We start from the raw sequence: 21,756 nt of genomic DNA, 5'->3' as shown, positions 1-21,756 counted from the left end.
ATGATTTGATTGATACCCGTTTGGCAGAGAGCCCTGCAAAAGCGGGTCTGCAAATACAGCAGAGTCGGCATACATGTGTGTTGACTTTCTCAAAAGTCAAATAATCGCTTAAGTGGAAATAAGATCACGGGCCCGTTTTACGTATCCACCTTGTTAGGAAGAATAGGAGCTCAGGGCACTCCTTTATTACCCTGGCTAATTGTCTACCGATTCCAGTGCTCACGGCTTTTTGAGGAATGACTTCCTGCCAGTACCGACTCTTCTCACCTGGGTTGAGTGCAGCACAATGTAGGTAAATTTCTTGCTGAAGGAAAACACGCCATGACTGGGAATATAACCATGTCCTTCAGATTGAAAGACGAGTCTTAACCACTATACCACGACGCCCCCACAAATCCACATAATAGGACATGGTAGTGACTTTGATATTATTACATCTACCATGAAAACAGTCCTCAGTAGGCAATCACCGATGAGGATTCCATTTTAGTAACAATAATGGCAAATTTACTATAATTGTAGGTCTTTATGAAACAGGGCCCCAAATAGAAAATACACTACACTCTGCATAAGGCCACCTTCGATACATCATTTAATCAACAAACTCGAACCATTATCACAGACTGGGGCCCGTAACACAAAGCTTAGCAATGATCATAGAACATTATTCTACGATTGATTGTATTGACTACAATGTACAATCAATCGTGAAAATCAAATGTACGATTAATCACTAACTTTTGTGTTGTGACTTTTTGCAATCAATCACTAAATGAAATGACCAATCACAATCATCGTTGCATGCGCACTCTGTTTAAAATACTGACCGGGAACCGATCAGAGTGGTTCTTTCATGTTTGCAATTCACCGCAAAACCTTTGTTACATAGCCCATAATACTCAGAACATGAAGTTAAAAACATCTTCTAAGGCAAATTTATTCTAATGGGGTGGTGCTAGAAGCTTGTGATTGATTGCAAGTCAATTTTAGGTCCCAAAATCAATCAGAACTCTTGCAATTTATTGCAAAATTTACTGCTGATCACTGGGCCCTGTCTTACAAAGAGTTATGATTGATCCAATCAATCGTAACTCTATGGAAATCCATCAGTGTCATTATTTTTTCTACAGGAAATTTGCACAATGTCCTTGGTAAACAAAGAGAAGCAAAGTGAATTGCCAAGAAAACAGTGAATATACATCATATCTATAAAATATTTAAAAGAAGCATATTTTAGATATTGATGTTGCTGGCTTTCCATAGTTGTGATTGATTGGATCAACAATAACTCTTTGAAAGACGGGGCCCGGAAGTCTTGCAATTAATTGCAAAATTTACTGCTGATCAATGGGCCCCCTCTTACAAAGAATAAAGATTGATCCAATCAATCGTAACTCTAGGGAAATCCATCAGTGTCATAATTTTTTCAACAGGAAATTTGCACAATGTCCTTTGTAAACAAAGAGAAGCAGTCTGAATTGCCAAGAAAACACTGAATGTGTAAATATACATCACAATATCTAGAAAATATCTTGAAGAAACATATATTTTAGATGTTGACGTTGCTGACTTTCCATAGTTGTGATTGATTGGATCAACCGAAATTCTTTGTAAGACGGGGCCATGGCTTGCATACAAAAGGGCTACATAAAATAGGATTTAATTAAATCAATTTTATTTAAATTCCTACAGATTTCTTTGGAACCAAGAGATCCAAATTAGGAAGAGTCACCTGCACATGTTTTATTGATGACTTAGTTGAGTTTTGCCAAAATTAAAAAGATTTCCATGATCTTAAAGATAAATACCAGTGGTGGTAGCGATATCAATATGAGCTTAAATAGAGTCCAATTATATTACCACCTAAGTGTTTGTAATGTATGTATGAATAAAAAATATGTGCCAAATGGTTTTGGAAGAAAATGCGTAATTGCTGAAAAATGAGCAAAATAAATGTCAGGTATTTTTTCAAGCAATATTAATACACTGTCTGACTTGTGGATTTTCTGTGTTAGTGATCATAAGAATTATTGGTTTTGAGCTAAGATTTCATGATTTCACAAACTAAGATCAGTTACATTAATGTACCAGATTTAGATCTATGATAATATGGTGAAAATAAACCTTGATTAAAAAGACTTTCCCATTAAATAATTTTTTTGCTGCAACTTCTTTCTTTTACCTTAAAGAGATATGGCTTTAAGGCGGACTCACCTTTATTACAGCCAACCTACTCTTGAACAAACTTGAAAGAGGGACCCACATTTGTTTCAATTTCACTGCGTGAAAAAAATATGAGAAGCAAACATCATCGGGAAAGCTTCTTCATAATCAACATGGTCCCCGCTACCGCAGCAATAAACACGGATGTGACCTGGACGACTCTCATCCCATCTCCTTTCACCCATCTTGGAAGGGTTGACTTGGAAACAGGATGCTCATCCGCATCCCCTCCTCCTCCCCCGGTTGTGCGTAGCATCGCCCTGACGGTTGAATCCCGGAGACCTTTCAGGAAGGTCATTAAATCTAGCATGACAGTGATAAAAGAAATCAAATAATTATGATCCCGATTATAAAAATGATACCATAACCTTAATATTCTAACTGGGCCATTTCAAGACATTGATCGCATGTACGCAAGCAGCCATACTTTGGTTGAATACACAAACACAATAAAATTTGAATTTTGAGTGATTGTAAATGTCGGTGACATAAAATGGAATATCTGATTTGAAATGAGAGTTATCAAGAATAAAATGACTTCATTCTATCAATATCAATAAGCTGGATAGAGCCCGTTGTGCGCTGATGCATGCATGACCTTAAAGCAAAGGAAAAATACTATACAACACTATGAAGCCATACCATGTGTAACAATGCGCACACATGCAATAGAAAACAAGTATGGAATTCATTTTGCCCACTTGAACTTTTGACCATTTGGAGTACTTTTTTGGTCTCAAGAGCACATTGTAGCTCTATCCACCTATTGATATATTGATGCTTCATACCTGTTCCACCTGTTCCTGTTGCGCCCTCGCTTGATGATGCAGGGTCAGTCTTCTTATGAGCCATGTTTATAATGAATCTGACCAACAACAAAAAAATCAAGTCTAAAAAGATTAGCATTCTGAAAAAATGTCAAATTTTCACAAAATTTATTTCTTAACACAATATTGAACTATATTTACAGCTAAGGAAACTGTATTTACAAATTTCAGTGCAAATTAGACTAATTGTTTTACAGAGTAAGTTCTTATTGTGCACTGTTTTGCTGAGAAAAGTGTTCTACAGTGCGAAACATTCTGTAAAAAAACGTAATCATCTTTTTAAGAGAAAATTAATTACACAATAAATTACACAATCTTTAAAAAGCATTTACAAATATGTGATTTCTTGAAAAGATGAATGAATAATTTATGTTTTGAAAAATCATTCATTTACCAATCTCTGTGGAAAGAGATTTATAAATATATGATTAATAAATGAATGTTCATAACAAATATAGAAAAAGGCTTTTTGTTCTGAAAGCAAAAAAATCCATTATTGTTTGTTTAGCATCTCCTGTGCCTGGGATGCAAACCGAGTCACTGTAACACGTGGGTCCTTCCCCTACTTCTATAAGAATCTTGGGTTTAGAAACCAATGTTCAAAGTTGGTTGCCCTCCTCTACAAAGGGCCTTAAAGGGGAAGTTCACCCCGAGGGAAAGTATGTTGTAAAAATAGCAGAAAAACCATAAGAAATATTGGTGGAGGTTTACGAAAACCCAAAGATTAAGTTATTAGAATTTTCAGTGCCCGGGCGGCCTGCCCCATATGTTATCTAATATAAAATACATAAATAACAATTTTTCAGTGGTTTGTGATTACTTTTTTTTTTTTTAAAGGAACACGTGTGAAATGATATTTTTATTGATATAATGAAACTAGATTAAAAAGTATTTTCAATTTTCTGATAAAATGACATTTTATTGATTTTTAACCAAATGATATGAACGAAAGCTGCTTGCGTATGAAGTCACAAATTAAATGATTAAATTCAAACTTTTATATTCTTTGATGTATTTTCCTCAAACTTTTGTCAATAATATTAAATATTTTTCTATTTTTACAGAATTTTTTTGTCAGAGTGAACTTCCCCTTTAATTCATTTAACATCCAATCTGAGGGATGGAGTTTTTCCTCTATAACAACCTTAAAAGCAAACTAACACATCAGGATAGTGGGTTTACAAGGCCTGTTTGCCCCCCCCCCCCCCTCCAACCCAGGATCAACCAATCTTACCTCGTTACCACCTGGAGGTGAGAGTCCCTGAAACACTTCATGGCTTGAAGACAATCATTGAACACCTCAACTGCTTCAGACGAACCAGAGGAATGTACTGATAGAAAGAAAGAAACAAAGCAAATTCAACTTCGTTCACTGAATTATATCGCTATCTTTACAAATCAGGGTCCCGTCTTACAAAGAGTTATGATTGATCCAATCAGCATTAACTACTAGGTATATGGAAATCCCACAATGTTATGATATTTTCATCAGACAATTTCCATAATGTACTGTTTGAACAGAGAAAAGCACAATGAATTATCAAGAAAACAATGAATGTATGAATATGCATCATATCTAGAAAATAATTTGAATAAACATGCATTTTAGATGTTGACGTTGCTGGCTTTCCATAGTTGTGGTTGATCGGGTCAATTTCAACTCTTTGTAAGACAGGGCCCATGAGTCCAGTGTCACTTATTCAAAGTTGATCTAGAAAGATTCAACCAACTCCGGTATTCTTGTCATTTCAAAATATACAAAGGCAAGGGAGTACTGACAGAAAGAAAAAAAATCAATGTAATCTCAAATTCGTGCACTGAATTATATCATTATAATAAAGGGCTTTTGCACATGCTTGCCCATCTCTCTGGAATTATCATTATTATTATTATTATTATCATTATCATCATTATTATAATCATCATCATTATTATTATTATCAAAATGGGAATTATTATCATTTATTATTATTTAATATTCTTTGTTATGTATTAAAAAAAATGTAAACTCACATTGTTAGTCTTCAGACTTTTTGATGAGTATTGTTTAACCCTAATTCTCCCGGGGGAGGGGAGCCATAATGGCCCCCCCTCGACAATTTTCGAGATATATCTGCTGCGCAAAACCTTTTGACCTCGCTGCTCACTGACTTTTTACTTTTTAAGTCTCACGCAAATTTTGAGACCAAATTTGTGACGCCCGGGTACGCGGTTACGACATTACGCAACATTATGTAAGTGCATGTCAGACCCAAAATTGCTCATAAACGTGATTTCATGTACAAATCCAATGCAAATTGTGTATTTAGTCAAAATTCATAAATGTATCATTATTTCTACTTTTACTGATTAAACTTAATTAATTTTGCCTTGTTTATGATCAGAATTAAGTCTGGAACGATTTACATCCAAAAAACAATAAAAAAACAAAAAGTAAAAAAAACAAAGAAATACATAAGAAATTAAAAAAAACAATAAAATACATAAGAAATCGGTCTTGGTACCAGAATTTTTTTCATTCACAATTGTTAGGAATGCTATAAAGAATATTTTCACCAAAAAATAGCATTCTAGGAGCTTTATTTAGTGAATCAGAGCAAAAGTATGATTTCATGAATAAATTAGCATAATTAATTCATATAAAATAAAAATATATGAATTCAGTGAAATTTACCAATGCAACTGCGTAGATTACGTCATTCTCTACCATCATGCAAATTTTTGTTGTGATCGCGCAATCCGCGGCTGAGATCTTAAGGGGGTGCCATAATGGCCCCCCCCCCCCGGAATGACAAGAATCAAAATACCCCGGGAGATTTAGGGTTAATAAAACCGAATTGAATTTGAATTTGAATTATTATGATTGTTAGAAAGATGACTTACTGTATTGTTTGATTGATGGTCCTGCTGTGATGGCGTCGATCAACTCTCTGTGTGGTTTCGGCATGTACTCCTGGAAGAATCGTCTTGACTGATCTGAAAAATATAATAATTATGACCTTAAATACCAAATTTTGAAAGGTAGACCTCCAATTCACTCAGAGCCTAGATTTACAAAATGGACAAATAATTTTTTCTTCTATGTTAAGTCTAAAAAATAGTTGGAACTTGTTCCTTCGTGGCACCATGATCTTTCTGATGAAGGGGGTGTGTTTTGTCCAAAAATATTTGACAAGCTGCCCCCCCACAAAAAAAGGTCATCATTCATAAATGAAGAAGGATTGGTCTCCAGAAAAAAAAAATTGACAAGGAAAAAACGGTCATATCATTAATTTTTGCAGACACCCCCTCCCCATCCATGCCTGTACATGTAAGAAACGCATTTTAAGTAATGATTTCACAAATTATGGAGTGTTGCAAGAAACTTGCGATCAATTTCAAGTCTATGTTTGGTCCCTAAATCAATCATATGTCTTGCAATTAACTGTCAATTTCTGGTTGATTGCTCATCTGCTCCTTGAAACAAGGAGTGTAATCTGATTTGCTACACTTAAAACTGCAACAGAATATTTGCAACTGATGGCAAATATTTTCTTGCAACACCCCTAAGAAATTATCAATAAAATCAAGTCTTAATTGAAAGTATTGATGCTATTAATGGCAATCAAAGAAATTACAGTAAGTGATTGGTCACAATTCTCCATCTTTCTCAATTCTTACCTTCTTTTTCTTCATGAACTACTCCAAAAGCAGCATCAAGACATGGTAAGGTTGAACTCTGTGCAGCACTGAGACCAGTATACTATTTGAAGAAAAAGAGAAATATCATAAAAAAAGACAATGAAATCACAGAGGTTCAACATCTCATATAGGACACAATTTTCAAGTTTCTTTTAATCCTGAAGCTAAACATTTGATATCATATCATCATAACGAGTAAAATGGATTGAAAATTTGTATTTCATTTTAAAAGTAGTATGTGTATGTTGTGCCATTCCCAAATGATGTTAACAGGTTAACTCGCACTGCGTGCGTTGTACTAGCTGACATTGTATAAAAGCTGAAATCAAATAATTTTCAAGGTTCAGGTCACACAGAAAGGCTCCTTGCTTACTCTGTTTTAGATCAGATTGTAAGGTCTATGGGAAGCTGAAATCAAATTGCGTTCAAGTAGTTAACTTACACAGTAAGGGTTCTTCCTCATAAATAGACAAGACCCTAGAATGTCTATGGAAAGCTAAAATTATAAGGGAAGCTGAAACTGAATAAGTTTTATTGGGTCTACTTCCACAGAAACGCCCTTTGCCGACCCCCTCACAGATCTGCAGACCCTAATGTGTATGAAAAGCTGAAATTGAATATGTATTAATGGGTTTACTTCCACAGAAAGGCTGCTTGCTGACTCCCTCGCAGATCAGACCCTAATGTCTATGGAAATCTGAAATTATAAGGGAAACTGAAACTAAATAAGGTTTATTGGGTCTACTTCCACAGAAAGGCTCCTTGACGACCACTTCATAGATCAGACCCTAATGTGTATAAAAAGCTGAAATCATATGGAAAGCTGAAATTGAATCGTGTATTAATGGGTTTACTTACACAGAAAGGCTGTTTGCTGACTCCCTCGTAGATCAGACCATTCAGATTTTTCTTTTTAAATGGCTGTGAGTCCCAACTGCAGCAGGAAACAAATATACATACAAATAAAACACATGAATGGGTATTTTGCATTATACTGTAATAATGAGAAAAACTAGAATTTTAATTCGTCATGAGGACGAATTAGGTGATCTGTCTCTGATTTCATGATCAGGAAGACAATCAGCATGTTTATTGAGATCAATATGATCATCATGATGAAAACTGAACTTCTCTTACGAAAAGAACGTGTTGAATACTTTTGAAAAAGAGGGAAATGAAAAAGTTGTGTGAAAAAGTGTAGGTCATACTCATACACATATTGTACAGGAACATTATACATTAAAAGGGATTTTAATATCTTTTATTGTCCAATATTTTATTTTATATACATTGTAATGGTCATAAAGGACCATTTGTGATATGTTGAAAAGAAAAAAAAAAATTATCATGTTCACCCCTGCCCCCTGGGCTCGAACCCTGGACCCTAAGGACGCGAGTCTCATGCCTTACCCATTGAGCTACACACTTCCCATAGACTTTACACATAAGCAAAACAAGCGGATCTCAAATCCAATTTTGCAAGTGAAATACGGGCATAATCCCGGCATCTGATCGGAAAATGGAGACCATATTGGCGATAGCTTACAATCTCAGCTACAACATACTCCAAGCTCAGAGAAAACCGACAAAAAGAAATGGAGATATGGCTCGCGAAATAGAGGAATGTAAAATCCAGTTTTGAGAAAAAGTCATTTCCCATAGAGATTGCACACAAAATGAGCGAAAATGACATGTCTCTATAACTTGCCATTTTTCAGGATGATTCGTTCCTTTAAATGTAAATATAACCATCAAATTAGAAAGAGTATGTCCTCAGCTACAACATATTGAAAACTTAGCAAAAATTGGCCAATATTTATGCAGTTAGAGTCAAATATGCATAATTATGATGACGTCATAAGTAGCAAAATGGGAATTTTGTGTTCCGACGCCATTTTGATGACGTCATGATAAAATTTCGGGTCAAATGTGACATGAAATCATATCTCCCATTCATAATACTCTATTCGAATATGAAAAAAAAATTGGGGGTCAACGGACTTCCTGAAGAGCTATAATGAATTTTGTAGGCATGTTTTTGCACGTATATTGTCTATGGTTAGTGCGCGCGCGCACGTGCTGTAAACTTTGATGGAGGCTAATTCCGTTATTACTTGTCGTAGAAGGTTGATCAAGGTATCAAATTGTTCAGAATTATATTATCAGTGCATTGATATAAAAAAAAATGGCGATCCTATGTTGCATAGTGCCGTTACGCGCGTAACCGTGCGCGCGTGCAAATTTTTGAAATGCTTAAAATGGCCTATTTCATACTCTACTTTGGTCAAAAAGTGATTTTGAGCATTTTAAAATTTTGACGCGCGCGTATGCGCACGTCGTGACCTTTACATGACCTTTGATGACATGGGCAGTTGACCCTTGACCTGAAGTTAATGTGATGTAAATATGGTTAATTTTTTATAATTGATAATGAAGATATGATTGATAATGTGAATTTACAAAATGGCGTCACGATGACCTTTTGACCTGGAACTGGTTTCATACAGATGACAGGTTAAGTCCCCATATCTGATGATATTTTGAAGATAATTGATGATGTAGATTTTGAGATTTTATGGCAACAAGAAAAGGGCGGAAAAATAAAAATAAATAAATAAAAAAGAAAATTCGTACGAAATTAATAGTTGATCTGTCGATTGACAGATCACCTAATAATAATAATATGCAACATTTATTTAGCCCATAAAAAGCGACATATATAGCACCAGCTCTAGATATAAATGGTAAATGGTGTTGATTTTTTACCTGATTGCTAAGAAAGTATGAATGTTTGTAAGCAAGCAACCAGATGATCAACTGCTTGAGGTCCTCTCCGAGGGACCTGGTAATGAGGATAAATGCCTTACCACAGGGCACTAGCGCACCAAGTGGGAATCGAACCCGGGTCACCGGAATCCAAAACCTCTGCTCCACCGACGTGAGCTATTGCGCCTCCACAAAGAGCACATGCAGATGTAGATAGCAAAGCACAAAGCACTCAAGATATAAGAAGAACAGATAGTATGGCTTGAAGAGCGCTATATTAAACACTAGCACTTAATATTTACATCAAAAGTGTATAAGGTTGCATCTTGTAAATCAAAGAAGCACTGGATGATAATGCCAAAGGTTTATGGATTGTAGCTTGCCAAGCATCATGAACACTGGCACAGGACATTAACTCCACAAGTGTATGTGGGGTCAGCTTGTAAGCACCATGATAAACACTAGCACTGGATATTAACACTATAGGTTGGAACTTGAAAAGCTCCAATATGACCATTAGCACTGGCAATAAACACTGCATGCAAGGTGTAGATATAGCAAAGCACAATTCAAAACACTAGCACTGGATGTCAAGACACCATTGCAAAGCACCATTCCTAACACTTACCCTGCTATGTAAGGTCTGAAAACATTAAAGAACACGTCTGGTCGACAACCCTCTGTTTTTAAGACAGAAATGTAACCAGTTGTTGTCTTAATACCAATAAAAATAGTAACAACATGCAACATAATATATATGTAGAGTGCTTGACAAAATGTTTTCTAAGTGCTGCAGATTTTTACCCCGGATTTAGCACGGCTATCCTGATTGGGTGATTTCAAGTTCAGTGTTGACCTTTTGGTGTTGGTGTTAGGTCAATTTTTACACAAATATAACACTAAACACAAAATGAAGATGGTCTCGAAAAGTCACTCACTAGTCGTTGAGATGTCAATAATGTGATCTGGATCAGTTTTGCAAACTCTGAATAAGTTTTGGAGCTAGGGGAGGCAGTCCAAATTTCAACACCAACACCAAGGTCAACACTGGACTTGAAATCACCCATTGAGTATTCAAAAATTCCTTCCTAAGGGGTACCCATAAACTACATGTACACCTGAGTAGAGAGTGGCAAATGTAGTTAAAGGCCTTGCCAAAAGACACAAGTGTCTTGGTGGGATTTGAACCTCAGAACAAGTCTGGAGACTTATCCACTCAGCCACAACACTTCCTAGTTAAAACTGCTTCTTCCCAGCAAACCATAAAATATTGGCACCAAGCTAATAAAATCTTAAATCTAAAAATTCTAGAAATTAAGAAAAGCACTGAAAGAGGAGTACTCAAATTGTCTGAAAATAGTATCCTATTTTCTGTCGTTTAATCATTTTATGCAAAAGAAGTTTGCCACTTACTCCAAAACAGACCTTTTTCTGAGCCGCTGTCCTGAACACTTTCTTTTTATTTTGAGATTTAAGGCTAATCGGCTTAATTATGTAACATACATATACTTTGGGAACAGGAGCGGGTGACTCACCAGACATTCTGTTCAAGCTATTTCTCATCTTATAGAGAGCGGCCTCTATAGTCTTCAGATGCTTTACCAATCGCTGCGAGGATCCATCTAGAACAGCCTTCAAAATGAAAGCAAATGGGTGAATATGAATCTGTTACAGTATAAATAAGGTATTAAAGTTACAAGGACAACACAATTCTATATAGGACTACCTTTTTTGGCCCGTATTCTGAAGTCAGGTTTAACTTAGGCCATGGTCTAACTTTTTGCTAAAATTATTGAAAGCCAATAATGTCAAAATTTTGTTCACATGGTATGTTTCTTATGTTTACCATGCTCTTTCTTATTTCTTTAATAATAAATACAACCATCATATTCATTGTTCCCAGAGACCCAGACAATTTAAAATGATTTTGAGAGTCAAATTAGCTGATACTTTGAATCCATACTGTTAAAAATGTCACAATTAGCTTTCCATAGTTAAACCACAACTTTAAACCAGAGTTTACTTTAAACCCAACTTCACAATACTTGCCTTTGTGTTTTTAATTTTTTAGAACCTCAAGGTCACCAATGAACACAAAATAAAAGGGTTTTATGCCCTTGGTCTAAAAGTAATTAATCTACTTCTTAGATAGTCTAGCACCACATGGACTGAACACACATGGTCTACTATCAATCTGGTCTAATTGATATTTAAAGGACAAGTCCACCCCAGAAAAATGTTGATTGGAATAAATAGAGAAATAATCAAATCAGCATAGCGCTGATCAAAATCACATGTACAATAAGAAATTTAGGACATTTTAAAGTTTCGCTTATTTTTCACAAAACGGGGATATGCACAACTCAGTGGCATGCAAAAAAAAGTGTTATACGGATAAATTTTGAGATTTTATATGAAAAGCTATGAAATATCTGCATGGTTATTCCATTTGATATAAAAAACCTATTCCAAAGCACGGTCAGGCTGAAAATTTTAGGATATAATCTTTGTCTGTAAAACTTGTAAGATAAATACTCAAAGGGCCCTTTTGAAGCAAAATGAAAATATGTTATAGAGAGGGCACTAGATATTATTGACTGGAATATTAACAAGTTCACAAGGAAATGAGCAGTTGGAAAAAGATTAAATGGCTACTACAAGTTTTTAATATTGCAATATTCCATAATAGTTTTATCGACCATTCATAAAAGTTAAAGACAGGCTTAATGGCAGTTATACAGACTGGATAGTAGAAAAAAGGTTGTAAACGAACAAGGGATATACTATGTTGGACGGGACCAAATTAAAGAAAGATAAAAGTTGGAGTAGACCACATAAATTTCAAAATACTGTTATTTCAAAGGCATCTAATAATAATAATAATAATAATACACAGTCCTTGTATAGCGCATATCACATTTATGAATAATGTCTGTTCATTCATAATAACAAAAGTACCTTTTGAGCCTCAATAATACTCGAAAGGGCTGGAGCGAAGTCTAGCTCCACTTGAACAGTTGTACAATAGAACCAAGACTCATCCGCTCCACCACGTAACGTGACAATGGATTCCATGTTGCTGGAAGAAACAAATCATTGAACAACTCTTTTTATAATCAACATTTTATATGAGCAGAGGGGGGGTTCACAAGGATTGAAATGTGACTTATAACAGGGTGCTACATAAGCACCCATCCGCTCATCTGCTCCACCACGTAACGTAACAATGGATTGCCCAGGGCAAGCAAAATTTAGAGTGTTTTGAAGTAAAGGCCCAAACTACTTGCCCGTATTGGGCAAGCAAAATTCACATGGTAGAAAGCAAAATTCTCACAGAAGAATGACCAAAATTAGGGTTGAGGTGATATGATATTTATCCTAATTTCAATCATGGCAGGCAAGATATTCACTTTGGAAAAAGAAATGCAATAACAAGGTAGATCAGTTCATGTCAAAAGAGAGAAAAGGGTCAATGGTTTATAAAACCACAAAACTTTCTTTTGAAGAGGTAAACTTTTTTTAAAGGAATTTTTAGGCAAGTGAAATAGAAAAAATTTACTTGCCCGACCGGGCAAGAGCTTCTAAAAAGTTATGTAGCACCCTGTTAATAATCACAATAAAATCCCCAGTTGCATCCAGTATTAAAAAGTGAACTAATCCATTCTTTAACAGCCCACTTGGCACCACCATACATTTCACATCTCCAGTCCTACAATCTCGCTTTTCATAAGTTTCCCCAGCAACATCTGGTCATGTCATTCACAACAAATATTTATAAAAAAACCAATAAAACCCATTCCTTGTCTCATATCCTCTCTAAAAATTGTAAGCTCTCGCAAACCCTTCGGTTAGTTTTCTGATAATTAAACCTACAAGTAGGTATCACCCTCATCCTAACTAACACTTTAAACCCCACTTCAATGGAATGTCAGCTTCACAATATTTCTTACATATTGGTATAGGTTATTATGTATCATTTAATTAATCATATTTTTTTGTAATTTCCTTTTTTACACCTCTTTGCAACAGGATAAGAAAAAATTCAATTGGTGAATTAGTTCACAACTGGCACTCCAAAAAGTGTGGTCTAAATTTACCTAGAACTTGTTAATGTAAATCGCTTCAGACATATTACTAAGGAAAGGCATTACATCAGTTGCACTACATTTATGCCAAAATGTATGTATACAAGGGCGGAAATCCCTCCCCAAAGGTAGGGGGGGACCAGGGGCTGGAAAATTTGAGAAGCAAAAAAAAAGGTTATCACCCCAAATGAAAGGTCATTCCCCTCGACCCAAATAAATTTGACAAGCAAAAACATTTCAAAAAAGAAAAAAAAAGGTTATCACCAAAAAGTAAGGTCATCTCGTCCAAAATACAATTTTATTTCGATTTTGAATGCTGTATTTCTTTCCATCATAAAAGACCAAAGATAGTGGGGGGACATTTTATATTGTGTCCCCCTAATATATTGGGTAGGGGGGACGCATCCCTCCTGTCCCCCCCCCCCCCCTGGGATTTCCGCCCATGTATGTATGGAATAGTTGGCAGCAGCTCTGGTTGAAGAATGAGAATGAATATCTTACTCTAATTCCACCTTTCCATTGGGGTTCTTGAGTCTCCAGTTAAGAAGGATGAAGCTATACTGACTAATTGAAGGAAGAACCTGAAGCTTCCCTGCTATAGCAGCATAGGGTATAGCAAGACACGAGGGTAAAACCTGTCATTTGGGAGAGGGAACAAGTCAGGAGTTTGAGGATTGGTAATTGTTGACATGTCATAAACCTTATATAGAGGAGTCAAGACCATTGTGCCTCTGATCCAAAAAGTGGCAACAATTAGGAATTTTCAAGACATGAGGGTAAAAACCTGTTTTCGTTGGAAGAAAAACCCATTCAGAAATTTGATGTTTATTCAAGCTTTTATACAGCTTTTCTAAAGTCAACATTATTATACAAATTATGAACAGGTGTGAGTGCGTCAGTAGGTTAATTTTGTGAGCATAAGGTAGCTATGGAACTGTTTAACCCAAGAGGCGCAGCCAAGTGGGTTTAGACTAGTTTCCATAGTTACCGCATGCTCACTAGTCCTACCGATGCACAAAAAACTGTTTTTGATCATCAAAATGGTATTAAATTGGCATCAAAGGGTATCAACTCCTCCACGAACCATACAATTCGCATTGCATTAAAGGTAAATTCCAGTTCTGGTAACGATCTCAAAATGACTTTTTACAGAATCTAATATCATGACCACCCAAGTGTCTGTTTGTATGAATAAAAAATATGTGCCAAAGGATTCTGGAAGAAATTGTGTAATTGCTGAGAAATAAGCAAAATAAGCGCGGATTCGGTCACTTCCGTCGGGTCTTTATTCCAGCAATAATAATAAACTGTCCCACGTGTGCCTATCTGTGTTGGCGATCTTCAGAGTGATTGTATTTCAGCTTAGATTTTATGATTTCACAAAGTTCAATTTATGTAACTGTACCAGATCTAGATCCACTATGATATAGTCATACTTAACCTTGGTTTTACAGACTTTCTCACGAAATTAGTGTTTTACTGCAACTACGTTCATTTAGCTTCAACTCTCAAATACATTGTTTTTAGTCGCATGCACTTTTACAATTTGCATTGTGTAGTACATTTGAGCTAACGCCCTTTTAACAGCTGCACAGCAATGAAATATTCAGCACTCACACATCCACGCGCACACGCAACCTATTGTTCGTCTGCCAGCAAATCGACGACATATTTCTTCTTTTTTCCCCTAACTTACGTCTGGAATGCCATCTTCTCCTTCACACCATACATAGCCGTATGAGATACAGGTCAGGTAAACAAGGGCCGTCTTCATCTCGCTAGCTGAACTTAGCCTACTGTGTTCAAGTAATAGTAGCTGAGAAAATGAAATGAAAAAAAAAATTGTTAATGTTGATATCAGAGCCAGCATAGCAGGTTAACTTACTTTAGAATTTTGATGGCCATTTTGACAGTATGCAGCTTTAGAAAGGCTGGCAATCACTCCAAACTAAAAAAAAAGTTTCTAGACTCTATATAGAGTGCACTATGACCAACAGGCAACAATGGTTTTAAACAGATATAATTGAGGTTTGAAGTCAATTTGAAAGATAATTAGAAATAAGAATATTACCATCTAACAGTAACAGTCTTCTAGTCAAGAGTTCTGCTTAATTCCGTGATTAATGTTAAAAAGGCTACACTCTCATGGATTAAAACTAGGGAAAGATGTCACAAAAAGTGCACAACTAGTGCGCATATATTATTCAATTCAATTTATTTCCACTTTAAAAAGCAACAATGTATACAAATAGATACAATGTTCTATACATCTCAATATTAGTATAGTGGGGGATCATAAAAAGCACAAATGATGGCTTATTAAAAATGACCCCTTACAGTACAAGCAAACAAAGATAAAATAACACAAATGACAACAATGTAATATGTAAAATAAAGGAGGGAAAGAACAAAGAAAGAAGATAGAAAGGAAACATTCGGCATGTGAATTCTGAATCAAACAGGCAAGGTAAATAGGAGGTGTCTTTTATAAAGACGTTTTAATTTTTTTCAGTCTTACTATTTTTAAAATGAAATGCACGAATTGATTGATGAATAATACATTACCTTGTGTACTTCATTCCTGAGCGTACCATCCTGTACAAGAGACTCTGTCTGATGAGCTAGGTCTGTCCAGGGCTTAAAGTAATCTGGGAGATCAGTCTTAAGGTAAAAGAAAATTTTAAGAAATAAGATTCGGAAAGGGTTAGGCATTTGCTCTCCTGCCACACACGAATTGCACCTACATGTAAGTTCAACCCTAGATTTAATGCTATATACATGTACAACGCTCCACACTAACTTTTTTCTTGGTAGCCCGATCAGTCCACCAAAATAATCAATTTCATATTCTTGGTGGCTCGAAAAGCAAATTTGGTGGCCCTAAAACAATAGAAAACATTACAATTTATCAAAACTTTGATTGCCCAACTGGGCCACCAATTGCAGGCTTTTACAGGAATTTTGTGGCCCGACTCTCATTTTTGATTGCCCGGGGCCACTGCCAATGTCGAGCCCTGCTATATACCCTACCCTTAGACTGATATGTCCGCTGTTTCGGAGGAGTTTTTTAACATTTTCTGATTTTTTTTGTCCTCCTCCTACACAGACGGATGTCTGCCATTGGTCTTGTAATGGAGGAGCTTACACCGACGCTTAATTACAGCGTCTGTGGAGAAAAGGTTGCGCTGGCGCACCCTCCTCGATTACTGCCAATTCCTCCTTTTGATGGGCAAAAAGGGGCGCAATAATAAAGAGCAAATAATATTGAATATAATCAGCTTACCACCTTTCCGAAATATAAGCTGGAAAATACAAAATTTTATGATAAACCTGCAAGATCAGCCAGGTTCTTCTTGGATCGTTTGCCATCATGTTTGTAATGCAGCTGAGCATACGAACGTGCCAGCCAATCACGTTCTTGTTTCCATTGTCAGTTCATGAACAGAAAATGGTAACACAAACGTGATTGGCTGGCACCCCCGTACACTCAGCTGTATTACAAAATGACGGCGTACGATCGAAGAAGAACCTGATCCTAAATGTAAGCCATAAATATTCGATATTTTCAGCTTATTTTGGTAAAGGTAGTAAACTAAAACTAAACTATTATTTTCACCCATTAAAAGTTGGAATTACGCAGAGGGTGTGCTAGCACACCCTTTCTCCATAGACGCTGTAGTTAAGCATCAGTCAAACCTCCTTTACGAACCAAATGGAATCAAGGTACATTCGGATAATTTGGTTTTCTCTTTCAAAAACGGGAAAAGAAAAAACAGAAAATTGAGCGAAAACCATTCTATTTTTTCTTTGTATTTTAATGATACATATATATCAAGGAAAATCATTTTTAAAATTAAAAAATCAGAAAAACAAACTGTTTTTCTGTTTCATCAGTTTCTTATTTTAACTTCTTCTAACCATATTCATTAATTTGAAATTAAACACAGACACGTTACTCATTCAGTTTTCCTGTTTTAAAAATGCAAATTTGAAAATTAAAAAAGTTACTTATTCAGTTTTCCTGTTTTAATAATGGCAATGCAAAATTGAAAATCAAACACGTTTTTAATCTTTCTTACTTGTGGCAGGAGGCACAATTGTTGCTTTCAATGATGGTGTGCATGCGTATGAACGGGATCTCCTGTAGGCTGTAATCTCTCGACTCTCCCTTTTATTTCAATTACTCAAAAAATAATAATTAAATTTCAAACCCTGTTCTCATTTAACTTTCTATTTATCACATTGTTTAGTCATTAAGTGTTTTTTAATAACTTTACTATCCACAAATACAGGGCCTACACAAAAATGTGCTGAAATTTAAAGTTTTTGAGCGCTCCGGTTCTGAGCCCCCTATGCCTATGGCTATGCCTATCCATGTCCATGACCATGTATCTGTACCACTACCAGCTAGCTACAGCATGACCAGTGCCGGTGCGCGCGTTTCCGTTTTACACCCTGGCGAAGGCATTTTCCGCAAAAATAGCAACAAAGCGACTAGTGAAGAGTCTACACACGTCGCTGGTTGCAGTGTGCGACACAGGCGAGTCCCACACCACCGCATGCAATCTGCACAGTTACTGATCAGAGCATAGAGTTCCTCGGCACTTCATGTACAGAGAGCAGTCATATATGAGTGAAATCCGAACATGATTTTGCAGTTACGTTTTTTAATGAAAAGTTATGAAAAAGTTTTTTTTTCTAAATATAAATTATTAACTAAATGAATAAAATGACAGACAAAATAAAAATAAACAGATACATATAATAGAAAGAAAATTGAAGTTTGATGGATTGATACACTTAGATGCCGAAAGATAGATATAGAAGACTGATAAATAGATAGAGACATAGATAAATAGATAGATAAATACATGTATATAGATAGAAGTAGAGAGAGAGAGAAAGACAGAGAGATGGATAGATAGATAGATAGATAGATAGATAGATAGATAGATAGATAGATAGATAGATAGATAGATAGATAGATGGGGGGGGGGGAGAGAACTTGAGAGATGGAGAGATGTATAGATAGATAGATAGATATATGGACGGATTAAGAGAAATAGAGAGAGAGAAAAAAAGACAGACAGAATGAGATGGATAGATAGAGAGAGAAAGAGAGAGAGAGAGAGAGAGGGAGGGGGAGAGAGGGGGGAGAGGGGGAAGATAAATTAGAGCAACAGATAGAGAATCTGAGAGATAGATAGATGTTAGATAGATAGATAAAGAATGAGAGAGACAGAGAAGATAGACAAATTAACAGATAAATAGAAACTGTAGTTACATAGATAGATAATAGATAAAAGATAGATAGATAGATGTATAGATGGGGGAGAGAACTTGAGAGATGGAGAGATGTTATAGATAGATAGATAAATAGATAGATAGATAGATAAAGAATGAGAGAGACAGAGAAGATAGACAAATTAACAGATAGATAGATACTGTAGTTACATAGATAGATAGATAAATAGATAGATAGAAGATAGATAGATAGAGAGAAATAGAGAAAGACAGATGGAGAGATAGATAGAGGGAGAGAGAGATAGAGAATTTGAAAGATAGATAGATGTTAGATAGATATATAGATAGATAGATAAATAGATAGATATATATATATAGATAAAGAATGAGAGAGACAGAGAAGAGCGACAAATTAACAGATCGATAGATACTGCAGTTACATATAGATAGATAGATAGATAGAAGATAGATAGATAGATTGATAGAGAGGGAGAGAACTAGAGAAAGACAAATAGATAGATAGAGAGAGAGAGAGACAGAGAAGATTAATAGATAGATACTGTAGTTACATAGATATATAGATAGATAGATATATAGATAGATAGATAGATAGATAGATAGATATATAGATAGATAGATATATAATTTGAGAGATAGATACATAGACGGATAGAGAGAAAAAGACAGACAGATGGATAGATAGATAGAGAGAGAGAATTTGAGAGACAGACAGACAGACAGATGGATAGAGAGAATTCGAGAGATAGATAGACGGATAGAGAGAAACAGAGAGAGAGAAAAAGACAGACAGATGGAGAGAATTTGAGAGAGAGATATATATATATATATATATATATATAGGTAGGTAAGTATATAGTGATATACTGCAATATCTAATAGTGCTCGACTGTGTAGGAGCTGAGTATAAATAATTTATTGGTTTATATATATATATATATTTTGGATTTTATTGCAATAAAAACTATCAAAATACAATCACAAGCAGTCAAAGACTGAAATAAGTGAATGTTTACATACAAATAGAATCATAACAAAATATAAAGTAAACATTATAAATAAATATCAAATACAATACAAATTTATACAGATAAAAATAAATGTATCATAAATAAATACAAAAGGCCAAAAGTACTACAAAGTGTCACCAAAGAAGAAAAAAGCGGAATGAAAGATTAAGAAAAAAGAGGAGAGAGAAGAGGAAAGAGGTGAGAGAAGGGAAAGAAATTGGGATAAGACAAAGAGAAGGGAAAGCAAGAGGTGGAATCTGAAAGAGAATAGGAGGCAACCCTTCAGAAAAAAAAACTCGTTATGCAATACAAGACATTTAACAATGGTAACAAGTAAATAAAGTAGTAATTGAATCGAATCGAGCACAAAAAGGGAAAAGTAGAGCTGAGGAAATAGACTCCCGAAGGAAGTCGAAGCAGTGTTGATATTGCACGAGTAGATTAATAGATGGATAGAGAGAAATAAAGAGAGACAGATGGATAGAATTTGAGAGATAGATGTTAGATGGATAGATAGATAGACAGATAGGTAGATAGAGAATGAGAGAGACAGAGTAGATAGACAGAGTAGATAGACAAATTAACAGATAGATATATCAATCATGTAGTTCCATAGATTGATTTATAACATAGATAGTGGATAGACAGATATGATAGATATAAGGATAGATATAATATGAAAAAAGTGTAATTATGTGTTTTATTTTTCAATATTTTAGCTATTATTCGTTTTCATTCATATAAACGATCATGTGCGATAAAGTAAAAAAAAATAATCATGAAGCCAACGTATATAGTTCAGCGGAACAACCAAAATACAGAGACTGAAGCTTTTGGTCTATATTGTAAGCTCAGCTGAATTTGCACGTATGTTCTGCGGATATCTTCGGTGCGGACTTTTGGATCGCGCGCCCAGCTGATTATGTAAACAAACGTAGACGTAGACTCTTCACTAGTCGCTTTGTGGCTATTTTTCCGGAAAATGCCTTCGCCAGGGTGTAAAACGGAAACGCGCTGCCGGTGCATGTCAACGAAGACTCGCAACCGGCCGGGCGCGGGCCGGGAGGCGCCATACGCATACGACCATGACGGCCGCGCCGTAAAGCTTGTCATGCTAAACTTACGTCTGTTTTCTGCTCAACGAATCCATAGAGATGAGAAGCATTGTATTTTTCTGGATCAGCTACTGAAGGAAATTCATCTTGATCACGCTGGCGGTCGTCCGACATCTTTCCTTCAACACTGGTGTTACAATTTGAGCTTTTTTTTCACGACGTCTATCTGCGCTCGCGCTCGACAGTTATCAATAAATTAACGTCTACATCGAAGTGCGCATGCGTGCACCGTACCAGTAAAGGGGAATTTCCCTATTTTTGTTTGTAGTCTCGTCGCCGAGAGGCAAGGGGATTCCCCTCATACGGCTGTCTCTGGCCTGGGGTTCATACCGAGTTCTATCAAACGTTGTGGAACATTTCATGAAATGTTTACTCAGTGAGGAGTGATTTCCACTGATTAATTTGATCCCAGCCGGTCAGATGCAAGGATTTCTAGTACCTCTAAACAATATTCATTGAAAATCAATAATTGATTCGTTGAAATGCTTTAATTCCTAGCTTCAGTTAAGTCAAGATCTATAATCATTGTGTATGATATTTTCCAAATTGTTTTTGTGGAAGAAAGTTAATCTGCATCAGATCTAGGCCTATGTATTATTGTATGATAAACATAAAACAGCTGAATCTGGAGTATGTGTACAGTACCATCAATTTTTCTAAAATGTTCAAATTTTTGGAATAGCCTTGAATTGATGCTCTTGAGAATCTGTTTTTTTTTTTTTTTTTGGGGGGGGGTGATTTTCTTTAACGTTTTAGGGTACCAGTTGCTCTGAAACAACAAAAATAT

General features: G+C 35.7%; 1 protein-coding gene across 1 annotated transcript; it reads right to left on the bottom strand.

Moving 5' to 3' along the window:
- Positions 1 to 576: 576 nt before the first annotated feature.
- On the bottom strand, positions 577 to 21,178 carry LOC129263694 (indoleamine 2,3-dioxygenase 2-like). Its single transcript, XM_064101168.1, has 13 exons — positions 20,979 to 21,178; positions 16,148 to 16,243; positions 15,279 to 15,398; positions 14,084 to 14,217; positions 12,456 to 12,576; positions 11,033 to 11,129; positions 10,126 to 10,177; positions 7,590 to 7,665; positions 6,711 to 6,792; positions 5,934 to 6,026; positions 4,285 to 4,381; positions 3,012 to 3,088; positions 577 to 2,526 (listed from the first exon to the last, which is right to left on the bottom strand). The coding sequence occupies exons 1-13, from the start codon at positions 21,081 to 21,083 to the stop codon at positions 2,309 to 2,311; spliced, it is 1,368 nt and encodes a 455-aa protein (XP_063957238.1). The 5' UTR covers positions 21,084 to 21,178; the 3' UTR covers positions 577 to 2,308.
- Positions 21,179 to 21,756: the final 578 nt, after the last annotated feature.

Source organism: Lytechinus pictus, chromosome 6 (assembly GCF_037042905.1).
Source record: "Lytechinus pictus isolate F3 Inbred chromosome 6, Lp3.0, whole genome shotgun sequence".
NCBI classification, from domain to species: domain Eukaryota; kingdom Metazoa; phylum Echinodermata; class Echinoidea; order Temnopleuroida; family Toxopneustidae; genus Lytechinus; species Lytechinus pictus.
This window is presented reverse-complemented; position numbering and strand designations above follow the sequence as displayed.

Excerpts from the sequence above, each read along its gene's own strand:
- LOC129263694 (XM_064101168.1), bottom strand. The coding sequence starts at position 21,083 with ATGTCGGACGACCGCCAGCGTGATCAAGATGAATTTCCTTCAGTAGCT. Across the intron at positions 12,577-14,083 it reads AATGGAAAGGTGGAATTAGA|CAACATGGAATCCATTGTCA; the intron begins GTAAGATATTCA and ends TGTTTCTTCCAG. Across the intron at positions 3,089-4,284 it reads CACCTCCAGGTGGTAACGAG|ATTCATTATAAACATGGCTC; the intron begins GTAAGATTGGTT and ends GTTGTTGGTCAG.